General features: G+C 54.7%; 7 protein-coding genes across 7 annotated transcripts; 3 read left to right on the top strand and 4 right to left on the bottom strand.

The window, feature by feature from the left end:
* Positions 1–46: 46 nt before the first annotated feature.
* On the bottom strand, positions 47–830 carry CC84DRAFT_1174242 (uncharacterized protein; the record flags this gene model as incomplete). The annotated part of the gene is made up of 2 exons (XM_018180085.1): positions 47–382; positions 435–830. The coding sequence occupies 2 exons, from the start codon at positions 828–830 to the stop codon at positions 47–49; spliced, it is 732 nt and encodes a 243-aa protein (XP_018039190.1).
* Positions 831–1157: 327 nt separating this feature from the next.
* On the top strand, positions 1158–3487 carry CC84DRAFT_1162668 (nuclear protein localization protein 4). The gene is made up of 4 exons (XM_018178055.1): positions 1158–1516; positions 1565–3029; positions 3084–3195; positions 3282–3487. Exons 1-4 carry the CDS (start codon positions 1308–1310, stop codon positions 3287–3289), a joined length of 1794 nt encoding a protein of 597 aa, XP_018039189.1. The 5' UTR covers positions 1158–1307; the 3' UTR covers positions 3290–3487.
* Positions 3488–3748: 261 nt separating this feature from the next.
* On the top strand, positions 3749–4783 carry CC84DRAFT_1162667 (uncharacterized protein). Its single transcript, XM_018178054.1, has 3 exons — positions 3749–3947; positions 4004–4461; positions 4541–4783. Exons 1-3 carry the CDS (start codon positions 3866–3868, stop codon positions 4631–4633), a joined length of 633 nt encoding a protein of 210 aa, XP_018039188.1. The 5' UTR covers positions 3749–3865; the 3' UTR covers positions 4634–4783.
* A 254-nt stretch (positions 4784–5037) lies between these two features.
* On the top strand, positions 5038–6819 carry CC84DRAFT_591855 (uncharacterized protein). Its single transcript, XM_018186800.1, has one exon. It carries the CDS (start codon positions 5441–5443, stop codon positions 6656–6658), a length of 1218 nt encoding a protein of 405 aa, XP_018039187.1. The 5' UTR covers positions 5038–5440; the 3' UTR covers positions 6659–6819.
* A 286-nt stretch (positions 6820–7105) lies between these two features.
* On the bottom strand, positions 7106–10057 carry CC84DRAFT_589048 (uncharacterized protein). The gene is made up of 6 exons (XM_018186796.1): positions 9812–10057; positions 8981–9751; positions 8616–8929; positions 8228–8560; positions 8051–8178; positions 7106–8004 (listed from the first exon to the last, which is right to left on the bottom strand). The coding sequence occupies exons 1-6, from the start codon at positions 9953–9955 to the stop codon at positions 7505–7507; spliced, it is 2190 nt and encodes a 729-aa protein (XP_018039186.1). The 5' UTR covers positions 9956–10057; the 3' UTR covers positions 7106–7504.
* A 455-nt stretch (positions 10058–10512) lies between these two features.
* CC84DRAFT_1162661 (uncharacterized protein) lies at positions 10513–11654 on the bottom strand. Its single transcript, XM_018178053.1, has 4 exons — positions 11515–11654; positions 11319–11394; positions 11098–11270; positions 10513–11033 (listed from the first exon to the last, which is right to left on the bottom strand). The coding sequence occupies exons 1-4, from the start codon at positions 11583–11585 to the stop codon at positions 10823–10825; spliced, it is 531 nt and encodes a 176-aa protein (XP_018039185.1). The 5' UTR covers positions 11586–11654; the 3' UTR covers positions 10513–10822.
* Positions 11655–12705: 1051 nt separating this feature from the next.
* Positions 12706–13529, bottom strand: CC84DRAFT_1185559 (uncharacterized protein; the record flags this gene model as incomplete). Its single annotated transcript, XM_018180813.1, has 3 exons — positions 12706–12838; positions 12911–13344; positions 13476–13529. The coding sequence occupies 3 exons, from the start codon at positions 13527–13529 to the stop codon at positions 12706–12708; spliced, it is 621 nt and encodes a 206-aa protein (XP_018039184.1).
* Between the last annotated feature and the right edge of the window lie 46 nt (positions 13530–13575).

Genomic DNA, 13575 nt, shown 5'->3' with positions numbered 1-13575 from the left:
ACAGACCTCAGAGGCCCCACTTGGTCACATCTTCCAGCCCAACAGCTCATTTCTTGCCCTTCTTCTTCCCTTTGCCTGTCTTCTCCGCAGGACCTCCGCTCTCTACCAGCACCGCGTCGTCATCACTGGCAGTTTTCGCACCTCTAACACTGCCCGTGACACTGCCTGCCACACTGCCCTCGGTTGGGCTCTTGGTCTTGTCTGCATCTAGCTCGCCCAGCAGCTCGGACTGGATCTCTGACCGGCGCTGGTCCCACCATTGCCGTTCGGAGTCGGCGGTGGCAAGTATCTCGTTGAGGCGCTCGCGGAGCATATGGTTCTGCGAGAGCTCGGATGCGGACTGGAAGATGGACTGGCCCCAGTTGGGTGCGAAGGCGTTTGCCTAGGAACTATTAGCTGCTTTGGAGTGCGGGACTGGGGCAAAAGGGACGTACCTCTTGCACAACATCCCTCAGCTCCTCCTCGATCTCCTTCTCAGCACGCTGGAACCGCTGCCAGAGGTCGTCGCCCACGCTGCCCCGCTGCAGCAACACCTGCAGCGCCTGCTTCTGGCTCCTGACCTGGATGATGCGGGAGATGTCCTCGGTGGCACGGCGCAGGAGCGCAGCCTTGAGGATGGAGTCGGGCACCTTGGGGTCTTCTTGGTGGAGCAGCGAGAGGTAGACGTTGCGCTGGAGGTGCGGCGGGAACCAGGGCTCGAGCGAGGCGGCGTGATAAGCTTTGCGCTTGCGGTAGATGCTGCTGAAGGTGTAGAGCGAGCCGGTGAGGATTCCGAGGTATGCGAGGGGGATGCTGAGCATCACCCAGTCGACAGCGTCGAAGGGCCACATGGCTGCGGTGGTGCGCAGGCGGGATGGGTGTGCGTTGGGCGCAAGCGGGCGCGGTGTTGATCAAGTAGCTCAAGGCTGGGGTGATGCAGGTCGAGACGCAACGAGGGAGCGTTCAAATGAGCGGCAGTGGCATGAGCGGGCGGCGGTAGAGAAAGTGGAAACCGTGGTGGTTGTGCCTGCTGCGCGCGCGACACGTTGGACTCCGGCTTTGTGGAGAATATCTGTCCTTTCTTGCCCGTCCCCGCCGAAACTCTCTAGCAAGCGCATCCCTGCAATTCGCTGCGCGCGTCATCATTCGGCGGCCTTCCACGGCCCGTTCACCTTTACCTAGCATACAAGCATTCACCAACACGCCGCCGCAGCTGCCTGCTGCCTTTCTCTCTCACCTGCCAACGCGTCGCTGCGTCTGTTCTATGCACCGCCGCTTATCTGCACGTACAACTACACTGTCTCAGCGCTCAACGCAGTAGATGCACCATGATTCTCCGGTTCGTCAGTAAAGAGGGCCAGTTCCGGCTCACGGTCGATGCCGCGACCGCGTTTCCCGACATCCTCCCCCAGATCGCGGAGAAGCTACCTTCTAATGTCGACCTCTCGAGCATCACCGTCAGCAACAAACCGCACGGTGGCGATGCCCGCAAGCTAAGCACGCTGAGGGGCATTACCTTCAACCAAGTCGGTCTCAAGTAGGAGATAGCTTGCCGCACTTCGCCTCAAAGCTAACATCCTCCCAGACATGGCGACCAGCTCTTCCTCAACTTTGACGAGCAGACGACCGTCTCGAATGGCCACTCCGACGCGCCCACCGGCGTCGCCCGCCTCAACGGCAAGCCCGTCGATTCCTCAGAAGTGCCCTCCGTGCCTCTCGGCTCGCCTACACAGCTGATCAAGAATCCGTGGGAGGTGGTCAAACAGTCGCCGCTCGATGACAGGTTAGACAAGCTCGACGGCAAGATAGCGCGGAAACTGGACCACAAGATGTGTCGGCATGGACCCAAGGGCATGTGCGACTATTGCATGCCGCTGGAGCCGTATGCGCTGGAGTATCTAGCGGATAAGAAGATCAAGCATCTCTCGTTCCATTCGTACCTCCGGAAGATCAACGCGGGAAAGAACAAGCCAGAGAGTGGGACATCGTATATGCCTCCGCTGACCGAGCCGTATTACCGCGTTCGACCAGACTGTCCGTCGGGCCATAAGCCGTTTCCCGAGGGTATTTGCACAAAGTGTCAGCCCAGTGCTATCTCGCTCCAGCCGCAGGAATTTCGCATGGTGGATCACGTCGAGTTCGCATCCTTTGATCTTGTGAACGATCTGCTCAATTTCTGGAGGACGACTGGTTGCCAGCGGTTAGGTTTTCTGTACGGCCGGTACGAGGAGTACCCGGAGGTACCGCTGGGAACGAAGGCTGTTGTCGAGGCCATCTACGAACCACCACAAGTCAACGAAGCCGATGGAATCTCATTGGGCGAGTGGGACAACGAGAAAGATGTTGACGAGCTGGCACATCAATGCGGGCTGCAGAGAGTGGGCGTCATATTCACTGATCTGATTGACGCCGGGGAAGGCGACGGTACTGTGATATGCAAGCGACATATTGACTCCTACTTCCTATCGTCACTTGAAATCGTCTTCTCGGCACGTTACCAGGCGAAATATCCGCGACCTACCAAATGGAGCGAGACGGGCAAGTTCGGCTCGAACTTCGTAACTTGCGTGGTGAGCGGCGATGCGGAAGGTCAGATTGGTATCGCAGCATACCAAGCATCAAACTCAGCAGTCGAGATGGTCAGAGCGGACATCATTGAGCCATCTGCAGAGCCATCAGTCATGCTTGTTCAGTCGGAAGACGACAACGATGCGCTCAATCGTGCAAGATACATCCCGGAGGTATTCTACCGAAAGAAGAACGAATATGGAGCAAACGTGCAGGAAAACGCGAAACCTGCTTTCCCTGTCGACTACCTGCTCGTCACTCTAACACACGGTTTCCCTAACCAACCCAATCCTCTCTTCACAGGCCCCAAGTTCCCTATTGAGAACCGGGAAGCTATGGGCGAGGCTCAAGAGTTTGGATCCTTATCAAAGGCCCTCAACGCGAAAGCAAACGGGGTGGCCCTCAACACCACCAGTGGACTTAAGGCCGTTTCAAATTTCCACCTTCTCACCTTCCTCCATGGCATAGGCATCCTCGCAAAAGTATAACCCAACCCCCTTCGGCCATATCCTGACGGCTAACAATGACTCCACTAGGACGAAGAAGCGCTTTTGGCCAAAGTAGCCTCAGGGCACGATCTGTCGGATGGGCTACAGCTGCAGCACTCTGGCGGCTGGGCAACGCTATTGACAATCCTTAAGGAAGCTGGTGAGCGCCCCCCGAAACGCGTCCTCGGGCGGAGGTCATCGCATGGCTCCGACTCCGAATCAAGTAACTTAGCTAAGAGGGTCAAGGGGGTTAGCTTGAAGGGAGGATAGTATCTTCCTGCAGCTGCTTCTTAGGTTCGCCGTCCTCGCTTGCGTTCGATCGATGCTGTTCTTGTCCTGCTCTGTGAGAGATTGGAAAAGGTGGTTGGTGGGGGGTGAGGTTTGTCTGTGGGTGCGTGTATAACGCTAGGATGTGTGGGATAGCATTACTAAAGGGTAAGGGTATGCAGCATACTCATTCTGGTATCGATGATTGATACCGCTACTGGAATATATTAAAAATTAATAACTTGTCGTTATCGCTCATGATGAATCAAGATGCTCAATTAAAGGTCAACTACGAATTGCCAAACGATAAAAGGTCGAATCTGCTGGTATTCACTCGTCATCGTTTAGTAGTCCATGCAGTTCACGCATACTTAAGCACGTGAATGTGAACCCCGCTGCCGTCATTGACCCTTAGTCCCCGCTTGCGAAGCTACCCCTCCAACGTTTAAAGTTCCGTCAGCACTCTTACCATCGGAGCTCTTTATTGCGCAATTATACTTACATATACAACTTACTTGCCCTTCAGCTTACCTCTACCATATCGTCTCGACTACACAACGACCATGGCACTCGCACCACGTTTCGCAGGCCAGAAGTTGGCTTCCAGCTCCATCCAGCCTAAAGCCGTGCACACCCTGGAGCTGTGTAAGTTCTCACCAAGCGCTCGACGGCCCCCTTCCGCTAACGCCCACCCGATCCAGACCTCGACTATGTCTGCCCCTTCAGTGCGAAGCTCTTCAAAACAGTCTACTCGTCGCCCCTCCGCGACGCGCTCCTCCAGAAGTACGGCGACCGTGTGGTGACCATTTTCCGGCAGCAGATCCAGCCGTGGCATCCCTCCTCCACGCTGACCCACGAAGCCGGGTACGCCGTGCTCAAGTTGTCTCCCGAAAAGTTCTACGCGTTTTCGGAGAAGCTGTTTGAGCAGCAGAAGGAGTTCTTCGATGTAAGCGTGGTGAATGAGACGCGTAATGAGACGTACAAGCGGCTGGCTAAGATTGCGGGGGAGGTGGGTGTGGATGAGGGGAAGGTGTTTGATATGCTGAAGATTTCGGATAAGCCGGGGGAGGATGGGAGTTTGAATAGTGGGAATGGGGTTACAGATGCGGTGAAGGTGCAGGTAAAGGCGAATCGGTTGGTGGGGGTGCATGTTACGCCGGTGAGTCGGATCACTTTTGTTTTTGCGCGACTGCATCCGCATATGCAACCTCATCAACACATGTACTGACTTATCATAGACGGCTGTGTTTGATGGTGTTGTAATCAACGACATCTCGAGTAGCTGGACGAAGGAGCAGTGGGAAGAGTGGCTCGAAAAGAATGTGGCATGACTACCTGTGAACGTAGACGCGCAGCCCAAGGGAAGATTGTAGATATGCGTTGCACTTTGAGACAGAATGGTCCTGTTTGGATATGAGTGGTTGTCTTAAAGTAGATTAGCGTGCATGCCAAGCTGTGCGACCTACCTCGTACGTGCCTGCCTTCCTCTCTTCTGCTCCTCAACAAACACTGTGAACTCTTTGCGACCATGCAACCGCCGCCATGGTAAGGCCGCTCGGATTCTATGATTTGCCTTCAACGGCGCGAAGCCTTATCTATGAATACTTGGGCATGTCAGGCACCACCGTTGATCTCAACTACAACGATCTAGTTGTGTTCCCACAAGGTACATATCCAGACGAAGAGATTGTGGAGGACGTCTCTTGTTTCCACAATGGAGATTTCGAGATCACTCGTTGCGAAGACTACCACACCCTCGCGGAATATTGGACTTGCGAATGGGACCAATATATGGCAGCGAGTGGCACTCCTCACGAACCCCAATGCGTGGAAGACAGTTGCCGTGGAGCCCTGTTCATCACCTCCTGGCTCAATGGTTGGAACGGGACCAGTAAACAAGCTCCAGAACCATTCAAGGTTATCTTCAGTTTGAATCATTTTCGGGTCTGTCTTAGTAGCCCATACGGGTTTGCGCCATTGTTCAACATCCCCAAGGGTCTTTTGTACCATATGGGTACACTCACAGTACGCCTCGATGGAGAGCCTGTCGAGTCTATCGTTGGTGGCGACCATTGGGAGAGAACTGAGAAGCTCCTGCCACTAAAGCTCTACACTCGGTATGGAAGGAATGGAATGGAATGAAAGAATGGGAGAAACTGGTACAGCGGCTGGCTGATAACATTCGTCCCAATCATCTCACGCTGTATCTCATAGTCAATGCCGAGGATGCTCAGACCGCGAGATCTATCCTAAAGCCACTCGATCAGCTCCCGACGCTCAAGAATTGCGGGCTCTGGCTCAACAAAGACAAAATCCCGGAGCTGAAGACGATTGCTCAGGAGACTGCCAAGTGCCTGACATCCTCTGTCCGGACCATGAAACCGTTCAGGTATCTTGAACTGCCGATTGAGATCAGGTGGAGGATATTGGAGTACTCTGACCTAGTCTATGATCGTGCCATAGGATGGAAAGCACCTCTACCAAGTCTCTGGAAAATGCCCAGCCCCTACTGCAGCTGCGAACATGAACTGGACCGAGACACCATCGATTCAGGCATGCATTTGCCGGACTGTAGCAGAGATGAGATGGACGCAATTGACCTGCAACCATACGTGGCGGATTATAAATTCGGTGCGAGCCACTGTTGCAAGAAATCCTCGCGCTTTACCCGCTGCAACCTGACCCCCGCCGGTTTCTGCGAGTGTATATTCCACTGCAAACACTCTGCGTACTCGTCCAGCCTCCTTGCGCAACCAAGAACTGGCGTACATCCCCTCCTCCTAGTCAGCAAGCAAGTCTCTCAGGACGCAGTTTCCGTCCTCTTCCAGCGCAACCGATTTTTTGTCATTCCACCATGCAACTTGTTCGCACTCTGGCATCCAGACCAATTAGAATTCGACCCCGAGCGAATTGTCACGCCTATGCCGCGCCTAGAGTTGTCACTATTCCTTTCCTCCCTCGCACGGAACGCTCTGAGGAATATCCGGTATCTGGAGTGGATCCTACCACAATTTAAGAATTACACCACGGCATCCAAGTCTGCCTACCTTGACTATCTCGACACCGTTGAGATGATGGCCCAAGCCATGGTTCTCCCGCAACTCACGCTCGTCTTAGACCTCCGAGGGGGCATCAAAATTAAGGACTCGATAGAGAATAATCATTTCTACTGGCTAACGCGGGTGGCTCCTGATGGCAAGGTCTACGACAGGGTGCTCCACCCGCTGAGAAGGCTGGAGGGACTAAAAGATTTCTTTTTGTATCTGCGGCGCGTAAACAAGAGGTTCGTACCGGGCGGATGTGCATATGATAATGACGAGATGAAATATGAGAAGGCGGTCATGGGAGAGGAGTAAAACAGTCGAGCGAGGGGGAAACCGTGGCTCGTTAGATTTGAGAGAGGCGGCGGGAAGAGGTGGGGGCGAACCTGGGGCGTAGATGAGTACGGGGACTATGATCCCGGTCTCGATGGGCGCAGCAGTTGGCGGTAACCAATGAGTGCGCCTATGGGCTTGCGATTATCCTAGATCGAGATGGTGGAGACGTCCGAGGAGCTCGAGTATGAAAGAAATCAATTGGTATTCAGGCGGGTACCCTTGAAGCACAATCGGCATGCTTGTGATAGGGCGATTGTTATAGATAGGCATAGGAATTTATTCCCTTTAAAGCTCGCCACCTCATTGCGCTCCATCGCTACTTTCACGAATCGAACCAGTGTGTGTACACACTTCGCCTGTTGCGGGTACTCGGCTGTCATGCGTCAACGGGAACATTAGCTCGGGACACTGTGAGAGGGCGTCGGTTCGCAGGACAATTCTAGAGACAAATCCTAGCTCGCAGAACTTCGTCCCGCTGGCTCACCAAATTCATACATAGATAGCTGATGGATCGGCCCAGAACCACCGTCGATGCGCGACGAGAGGGCGTTGAGATGGTGTAGTTACGGGCCGGCGCCGCGCATGCCGCCTGCCTAACGTATATATCCAAAAATGCAAAATATCCAGCCAAATGTGCCAGTTTCTACGATCGTCTCGATCGCGATCTGTACCGACAATGATACCGCATAGAGCTGTGGGCGCGGGATGCAGACTGCGATGGGCACGCAGATCGAGATTCCTCTGATTCGATCCGCTGACTAAGGCGTATGACATCAGTTCGCCTTGCCCTGCCTCACGTAGCAACTGGGCGTGGCTGCCCACGCTTCATTTTTGAAAATCATTCGCGCCCTCGCTCTCCTCCGACTCATCGATGCGAGTGAACTCCTCAAACATATCCATGTCCTCGAACCGCGCAATCAGCGCGCTGACGTCTGCCGCATCCCGGTCCCGCACCGCAAGATCCAAGTCGAGCTTGTACGTGCTTCGCTGCGCCTGCAGCTGTCCTTCCCGCCGCGACCGCACCCGCTTCGCCTTGCCGTCTTTGTAGAACCCTTCTTGCATCACCCGCGTTGCGTCTTTGCGGGAGATGGCGCCGTAGCGGACGGCGATGGCGAGGAGCGACTGCACATAATCTTCGACGGCGGCGTAACAGATGAAGAGCTTGGAGTAGCAGTGCATGCATAGCCAGAAATAGAAGCGCCACTGTGGGTCTGACTGGTCTTTCACAATGGTGTTGAAGACGTATAGGAGAGCCGTCTGCCAGTAAAGATGGTGGGCAGCGGAGGGGTGTTGGGAAGTGTATTCGACAATTATGCCCTTGAGTTCTGGGGGCTTTAGTGGTGGATCTGCGATTGAGGAGAGGAAGCTTACGGTGCACAGACGAAGCGAAGATGGCTTCAGGCGAGCTTTGCTTCTGGTAGAATTCGCGGAAGCCGTCATCTCTCTCGCGAGTGATGAAGGGCCGGAAAAGGTCCGTGATGAGGGTGTGGAGGACTATGCTAACGATGTGTCAGGAGGAGCCAGCAACATTACACGATCAACACTCACTGGAAGTCAAGCACTGGAGCGTAGTCCGCGCCTGCACTTCTCCGCATGCCATTTGGCAAGCTATCTACAAATTCAAGCAGTCGATTGTACTGCTGCATGGCAAAGGCTAGTGGCGGCGGTGTTTTGGAGCCAGTTGTATCTCGCACAACCAAAAATATCCCGGAAGCGTGAACCGACAACTTACACAACTGGTAAAACACAAGCCCTGCATCGTGGCTGCGAAGGATCTTGAGGCTCGCGAAGTCCTCCAAGTCATTGTCGTCAGGTGGCTTCGGTATCGAAACCCTTGGCTCGTATTGCGTTGACAGAGTGAGGTAGAACTGCGCTTGTAAGCTATGTCATGTAAGTAAGGCGCTTGAGGATTGAAACGGGCTCGCTGACAGCTCACATGTGTAGATTGAACACCCCCCAGGTAGTATGCGCCAGTGCCCGCTGAGCCACAGGAGATAGCAACGAGATTTGCGCATCATCGAGTACGTTCTTCACGCCAAACAGATTCAGGCGCTTAGCCATATTGGAAGCTTCGTGCAGTATTTCAAATTCTCTACCCGAGCCATGACCGCCATGAGACAAGAACAGGAGCGAAAGACCGGCAATCGTCAGTATGGAGTCCTGCTTTTCTGCACGCCAAAGCATTTCTGCCTCTTTCTCAAATTCGAAGCTTTTGGAGGCCGCATCGGGTTCCTTCGATGAGTACGCTTGCTAGCACTAGTCAGCGAGGCCGCTTATAGCAGCTACAGTTATCCTACGCACAGACGCAAATGCTAGCAGAGAGGTGACAAGAAATGAAGAACAGCATTCGTGCTTACGCTCGATCAGATCTTTCACAAACAGCCGAGCATCGAACAAGCCTAACGTAGGATGATCGTTCTCCAAGTACATGGAGATTGCGCTCGCGGCGAAGTCATCAGTCACCTCGACTGTGGTCCAGTATTTTATCCTCAAATCGTCTAAGAGCGGGTCTATGCTTTGCGGAAATTCTCCATCGGTCTCGATATTCGGCTCAGCCTGAGCACGGAGAAGGTCTTCCGGATTATCACCCAATTCGGATGGGCCTGCAGAGGACGCAGCAAAGATGCCGGACGCCGCTTGCTCGGGAGGGAGGTCGTGTGCCAACATCCTCGTGGATTCTAGGAGAGTGGTTTTTGCTAGAATCGCGCTTCGCGTCAGATCTAGGGCAGGATAAGCCATTGAATGGTCGACCATGAGCTTAAACTCCGTTTCCGAGTGAACGAGAGGCAAAGCGGCGAGCGCAGTCTCCCTTTGCGAGGGCTGCACCATCGAGAGGTTCCCGTCTCGGATGTTCTTCAAGATAGACTGCGGGTTCGCCGAGTTCCTCAGCAACTGCAGGACAGCATGGGCCTCGTCATCCGGCATGGTACGAAGATGGTCGATCAGCTCGTTGAGCGTCTTGTTTTCGCGTCTGAGGGCTTGCAGCCTCGTCTCGGATTCGTCCTTGGTGAGGTAGTAGCATTCTGTCTGGCGGGCTTCGCAGGCAGCACACACAGGGCGGACGCTATTGCACTGAACAGACGCGCATCAGGCAAGAGATCATAGCAGGAGCTGGAGATATTGTGAACATACCGCCGATTTTCGTTCACGACATGGCTTGCAAGCAATGGCTGCGCGCTTCCTCTTCTTATTCTCGTCTGGTGGAGGTTCGAGTAGTGGGGGCGGGCCGAGAGGACGTGGAGCTAAGGGTCTACCCTGGATGTGCCCGTAGTCCATCAGCGATTAGTCGAGGAACGTCGATGCGCGAATCGATGTACAGGAAGTGTAAAGCGAAAACACATGATCGGGTTTAGGAGGGGTGCATGGGATTTGTGAGTATATTGACCCTGCGATGATGGCGAAGCTAAAACAAGGAATTACAGATCGAGGCAGTGGGACGCAGTGCCGAGCGAATGAGGTCTCTCGAAACACCGATCACGATCACCTCGAGCGTTCGTGACGGCGACGCTTTTGGCCTATTATTCGCCGCAAGTATTCTCGTCGATTCTCTCGTTGGAATGTTCGAGACGCTGGGCTTCCGCGGAGAAGGTTCCAGATCCGAGGAGGAAGGTGGCGCTTAGCCGCACGATGGGATATCGCCGCCGCGTCGTAAGACATTGGTAACTATAATAGCGCGAGAGCATAATTCGGCACCGGTTTCAACAACATGCGGGTCTGCGCTTACGGCAGTGTGTGTGTGTTTTCGAGGACTTCAGCTGGAAGAGAAGCACTAGCTCCTTTGGGATTTCGGGAGGCACGTACGTAAGGTTGACGTGCACAGATATTATATCACAGGCTTTTCGCAACGACGCGATTTGTAAGAGATAGACATTACTTCGAGGTAGGTAGCCCAATAAGAGAGCCAAGCACGGTGAAAGGGTATCTGTCCTGCTCCGAAAGAAAGGAAATTCAAACCACACTCCGCACCGTTCGTTCCTTTCGTAATGCATCACGAGACCCTCGAAGGGCCAGCACAGGGATACAATGCGTCTATCCTACCGCCGTGAACGCTTGCCGTTCCATCCATGTTCATGATACTTGCCACCGTAGCCAAGACGTGCCTAGCAGGATGCAGGTAATCAACTTTGCTCCGCCGTAGGTGCTCTACAAAGAGAGGAACGTACCGCCAACGACCACCAAGCCCAGGGCGAACCTGCTGAAAGCCATCTTGCCCACGCCGGCGGTGAACTGCGGCGGTGTAGCAGACGCGGTGCCCGTGGTCGCGACGCCCGTGCCAGACGAGTGCGGCGCGGTGTGAGAGGGAGCCACGGACCAGGTGCCGTTGGTTGTTGAATACGGGGCGACCGGGGCGGGCCTGTGAATGCGGTCAATCTACTGTTTCTCTTCTTCTGTCAACATGAAAAGAGGTAAGTACGTACGAGAGAAAAGTTGAGGTGATGACGACGGGCGGCTCCGAGGTGGGCTCCGAGGCGGTCACGTTGGGGGCCACAGGCGCAGAGGTGGGGAGTACGGGCTCTGCTGAGGTGGAGTGGGCCGGGGGCTGGGAGGCTGGGCCGGTGGACGAGGGGAGCAGGATGCTGTTGGAGGAGCCCTGTGGGTGGATCAGCGGGGTGCGTGGTGTGAACAGGGGGTTGCCTACCTGGGCCTTAGTGACCGTCACTGTCTTCGTGGTGAAGATGGTGGTAGTGACACAGGCGGAGGTCTCGTCGGTGGCGCTGGAGAGGCGGTCAGTGGGGTGCTCGATGAAGGCGTTGTCGAGGGAACGACGGGCGCATATTTCGCGGCGAGCTCGCCGCCGCGAGAAGTACACTATGCGCCAGCTTGAAGCATCTCACCTAGTCTCATTGACAGCAGCGAAAGCGAGCGCCATCTGGCCAACGACGACGAAGAAAGCAGCGGGCTTCATTGTGCAACGATTGAAGAGCTTGGAAGTGACAGTGTAGATGACGTCTCGCCGTGTTGCAGAGTAACTTCGAGAGACAGAGAAAGAGATTGTGAGTGACGAACCGTCAACGAAAGAGTGTGGCACAAAGAAAAGTATGTCAGAGAGAGTGTGTTGTGCGGTGTGAAGAAGCAGTCGTGGAGCCACTCGACGCTGTTTATATAGACTCACGGCACGGCACGGGGCAATGTCTGCTGCCTTGCAAAGCCGCGTCGAAGCGAGCAAACACACAAGAAGGCGCCATTCACCTGAGAAATTAAACGCTCATTGTCTATTCCAAGCGGGGTTTCCATTGTGCGGCTGCTGCGACGGGCCTCTAGCTGTTTGCTGGCCGTGCGACGGCGTGCTACGCGTGCTCGTGGTAGAAGTGGAGCTTGCCCCTGCGATAGGGCAGATGGGGGATGAGGCAATTAAACGGAGGGTTGGGCACGACATGTCACGATGTTGGTGCTTGGTGTTGGGCTGGGAACTGGTACGACGGTACCAGGCAATGGGTACCTGAATGGCTGCAAGGACGGACGGTCGCGATTGTGGTGGCAGCGAAGGAAATGAGACGTTCCTTTCAATCGCATTAATCGACGATCGATAATAATAGTGTTAATTCGAGATGTCTGGACGAAGAACTGAGACCCTTGACTCTAAATTGGTGCAATGGACATTACAGATTCAATATCGCTATTCTGAACCTCAGGTCATACGGACCTACCCTGCGTCTTCAGCACGTTCGCCATCGTGACCGAATTGCTCGTGTTACGACCCTGCGTGGGAGTATCACTCCACTTCCTGTTTTGTCGCACACAGCTGAAACGTAATGGAGATAGCTTCGTGGATGAGTACACAGTGTCCTTCCCCTTTTCTGGAGCTATTTGCATTCGTGCACTGCGCGATCGATTCCCCTTGACTACGATACTATACGAGTGGCAATGGCGGGACGCAAGGCCAGCAGCTTGACCATTGCAGAGCCGACGCTGGCCAGTAAATCAATGGAGAGCGCTCAAGATCGTTGACGGTGATGCTTCTTACCGCTACATAAGCTTAGCTATATCGACCGATTCATGTATCTACAAACAAGCCACCATCCAGATCATGAATCCAGCTCCCCAGCCCACTCATAGCACAGCCTTACCTTCACAACCTCATCCTTATCCTTCCTCCTGATCGCAAACTTCCTCACCAGCCACCTCTCCCCATTGACCGTCGCAAAGCCCCAGATCTGCCTGTCCACACTGTCAGCCCACCCAATTCCTAGCAACCCAAGAAATTTGCAAAAAGAGTTCAAAGCAACTCACCACCCGGTCCACTTCTTCCCCTCGTTATCCACCCAACTCTCAATCGTCTCCCCGCCCTCCGTCTCCGCCAAAAACCCCTCAGTAACATACTCGGCATCGCTCGCCTTCGTCCCGCCCTCCTCCCTCGCCTCCTTTCTTACCGCGTCCAGCGTCGTCAACCTGCTGCGCCCCTGCAGCTCGCCAAACAGCCAGTCCGAGTGCGGGCGGTACTTCCAGTCCAGGGCACGATGTTCCGAGGTGCCTTTGACGCCGCCCGTTGCGAATTGGTCGATGTCGATGTGGATAACGTCCCCGGCGGCGGCATTGTCCTCGGGCGTCTTGGTGTACATCTTGGTGTGCAGGGTAACGGTGGCGAGGCCGAGGGCTTTGCGCGTCATCCAGCCGATGCCTTGGAGGGCGAGGACGGGGTCGGTGGAGTCGCTGTGGGTTTTGTTCTGGGGAGGGAGATGGGGTTAGTAGTGTAGGGGAGGGGAGGGTAAGGCAGGGGAGAGAGTCCTCATATTGCTTGGGATTGGATGGGGGTGGTGGGAGGGATGTGATCGGGAAGGGCAGCGGCGCAACGTACGATAATCCATTTGCCGTTGAGGTCTTTGATGTTCTTGTTCGCCGGCGCCGCCATGGTGGATATCTCTTTCTCTTTCCTTTCCGTCACGATGTGCACGTGT

Source organism: Paraphaeosphaeria sporulosa (assembly GCF_001642045.1).
Source record: "Paraphaeosphaeria sporulosa strain AP3s5-JAC2a unplaced genomic scaffold CC84scaffold_3, whole genome shotgun sequence".
NCBI lineage: Eukaryota > Fungi > Ascomycota > Dothideomycetes > Pleosporales > Didymosphaeriaceae > Paraphaeosphaeria > Paraphaeosphaeria sporulosa.
Note: the sequence above shows the minus strand (reverse complement) of the source record. Positions and strands in the feature narration are given on the sequence as shown.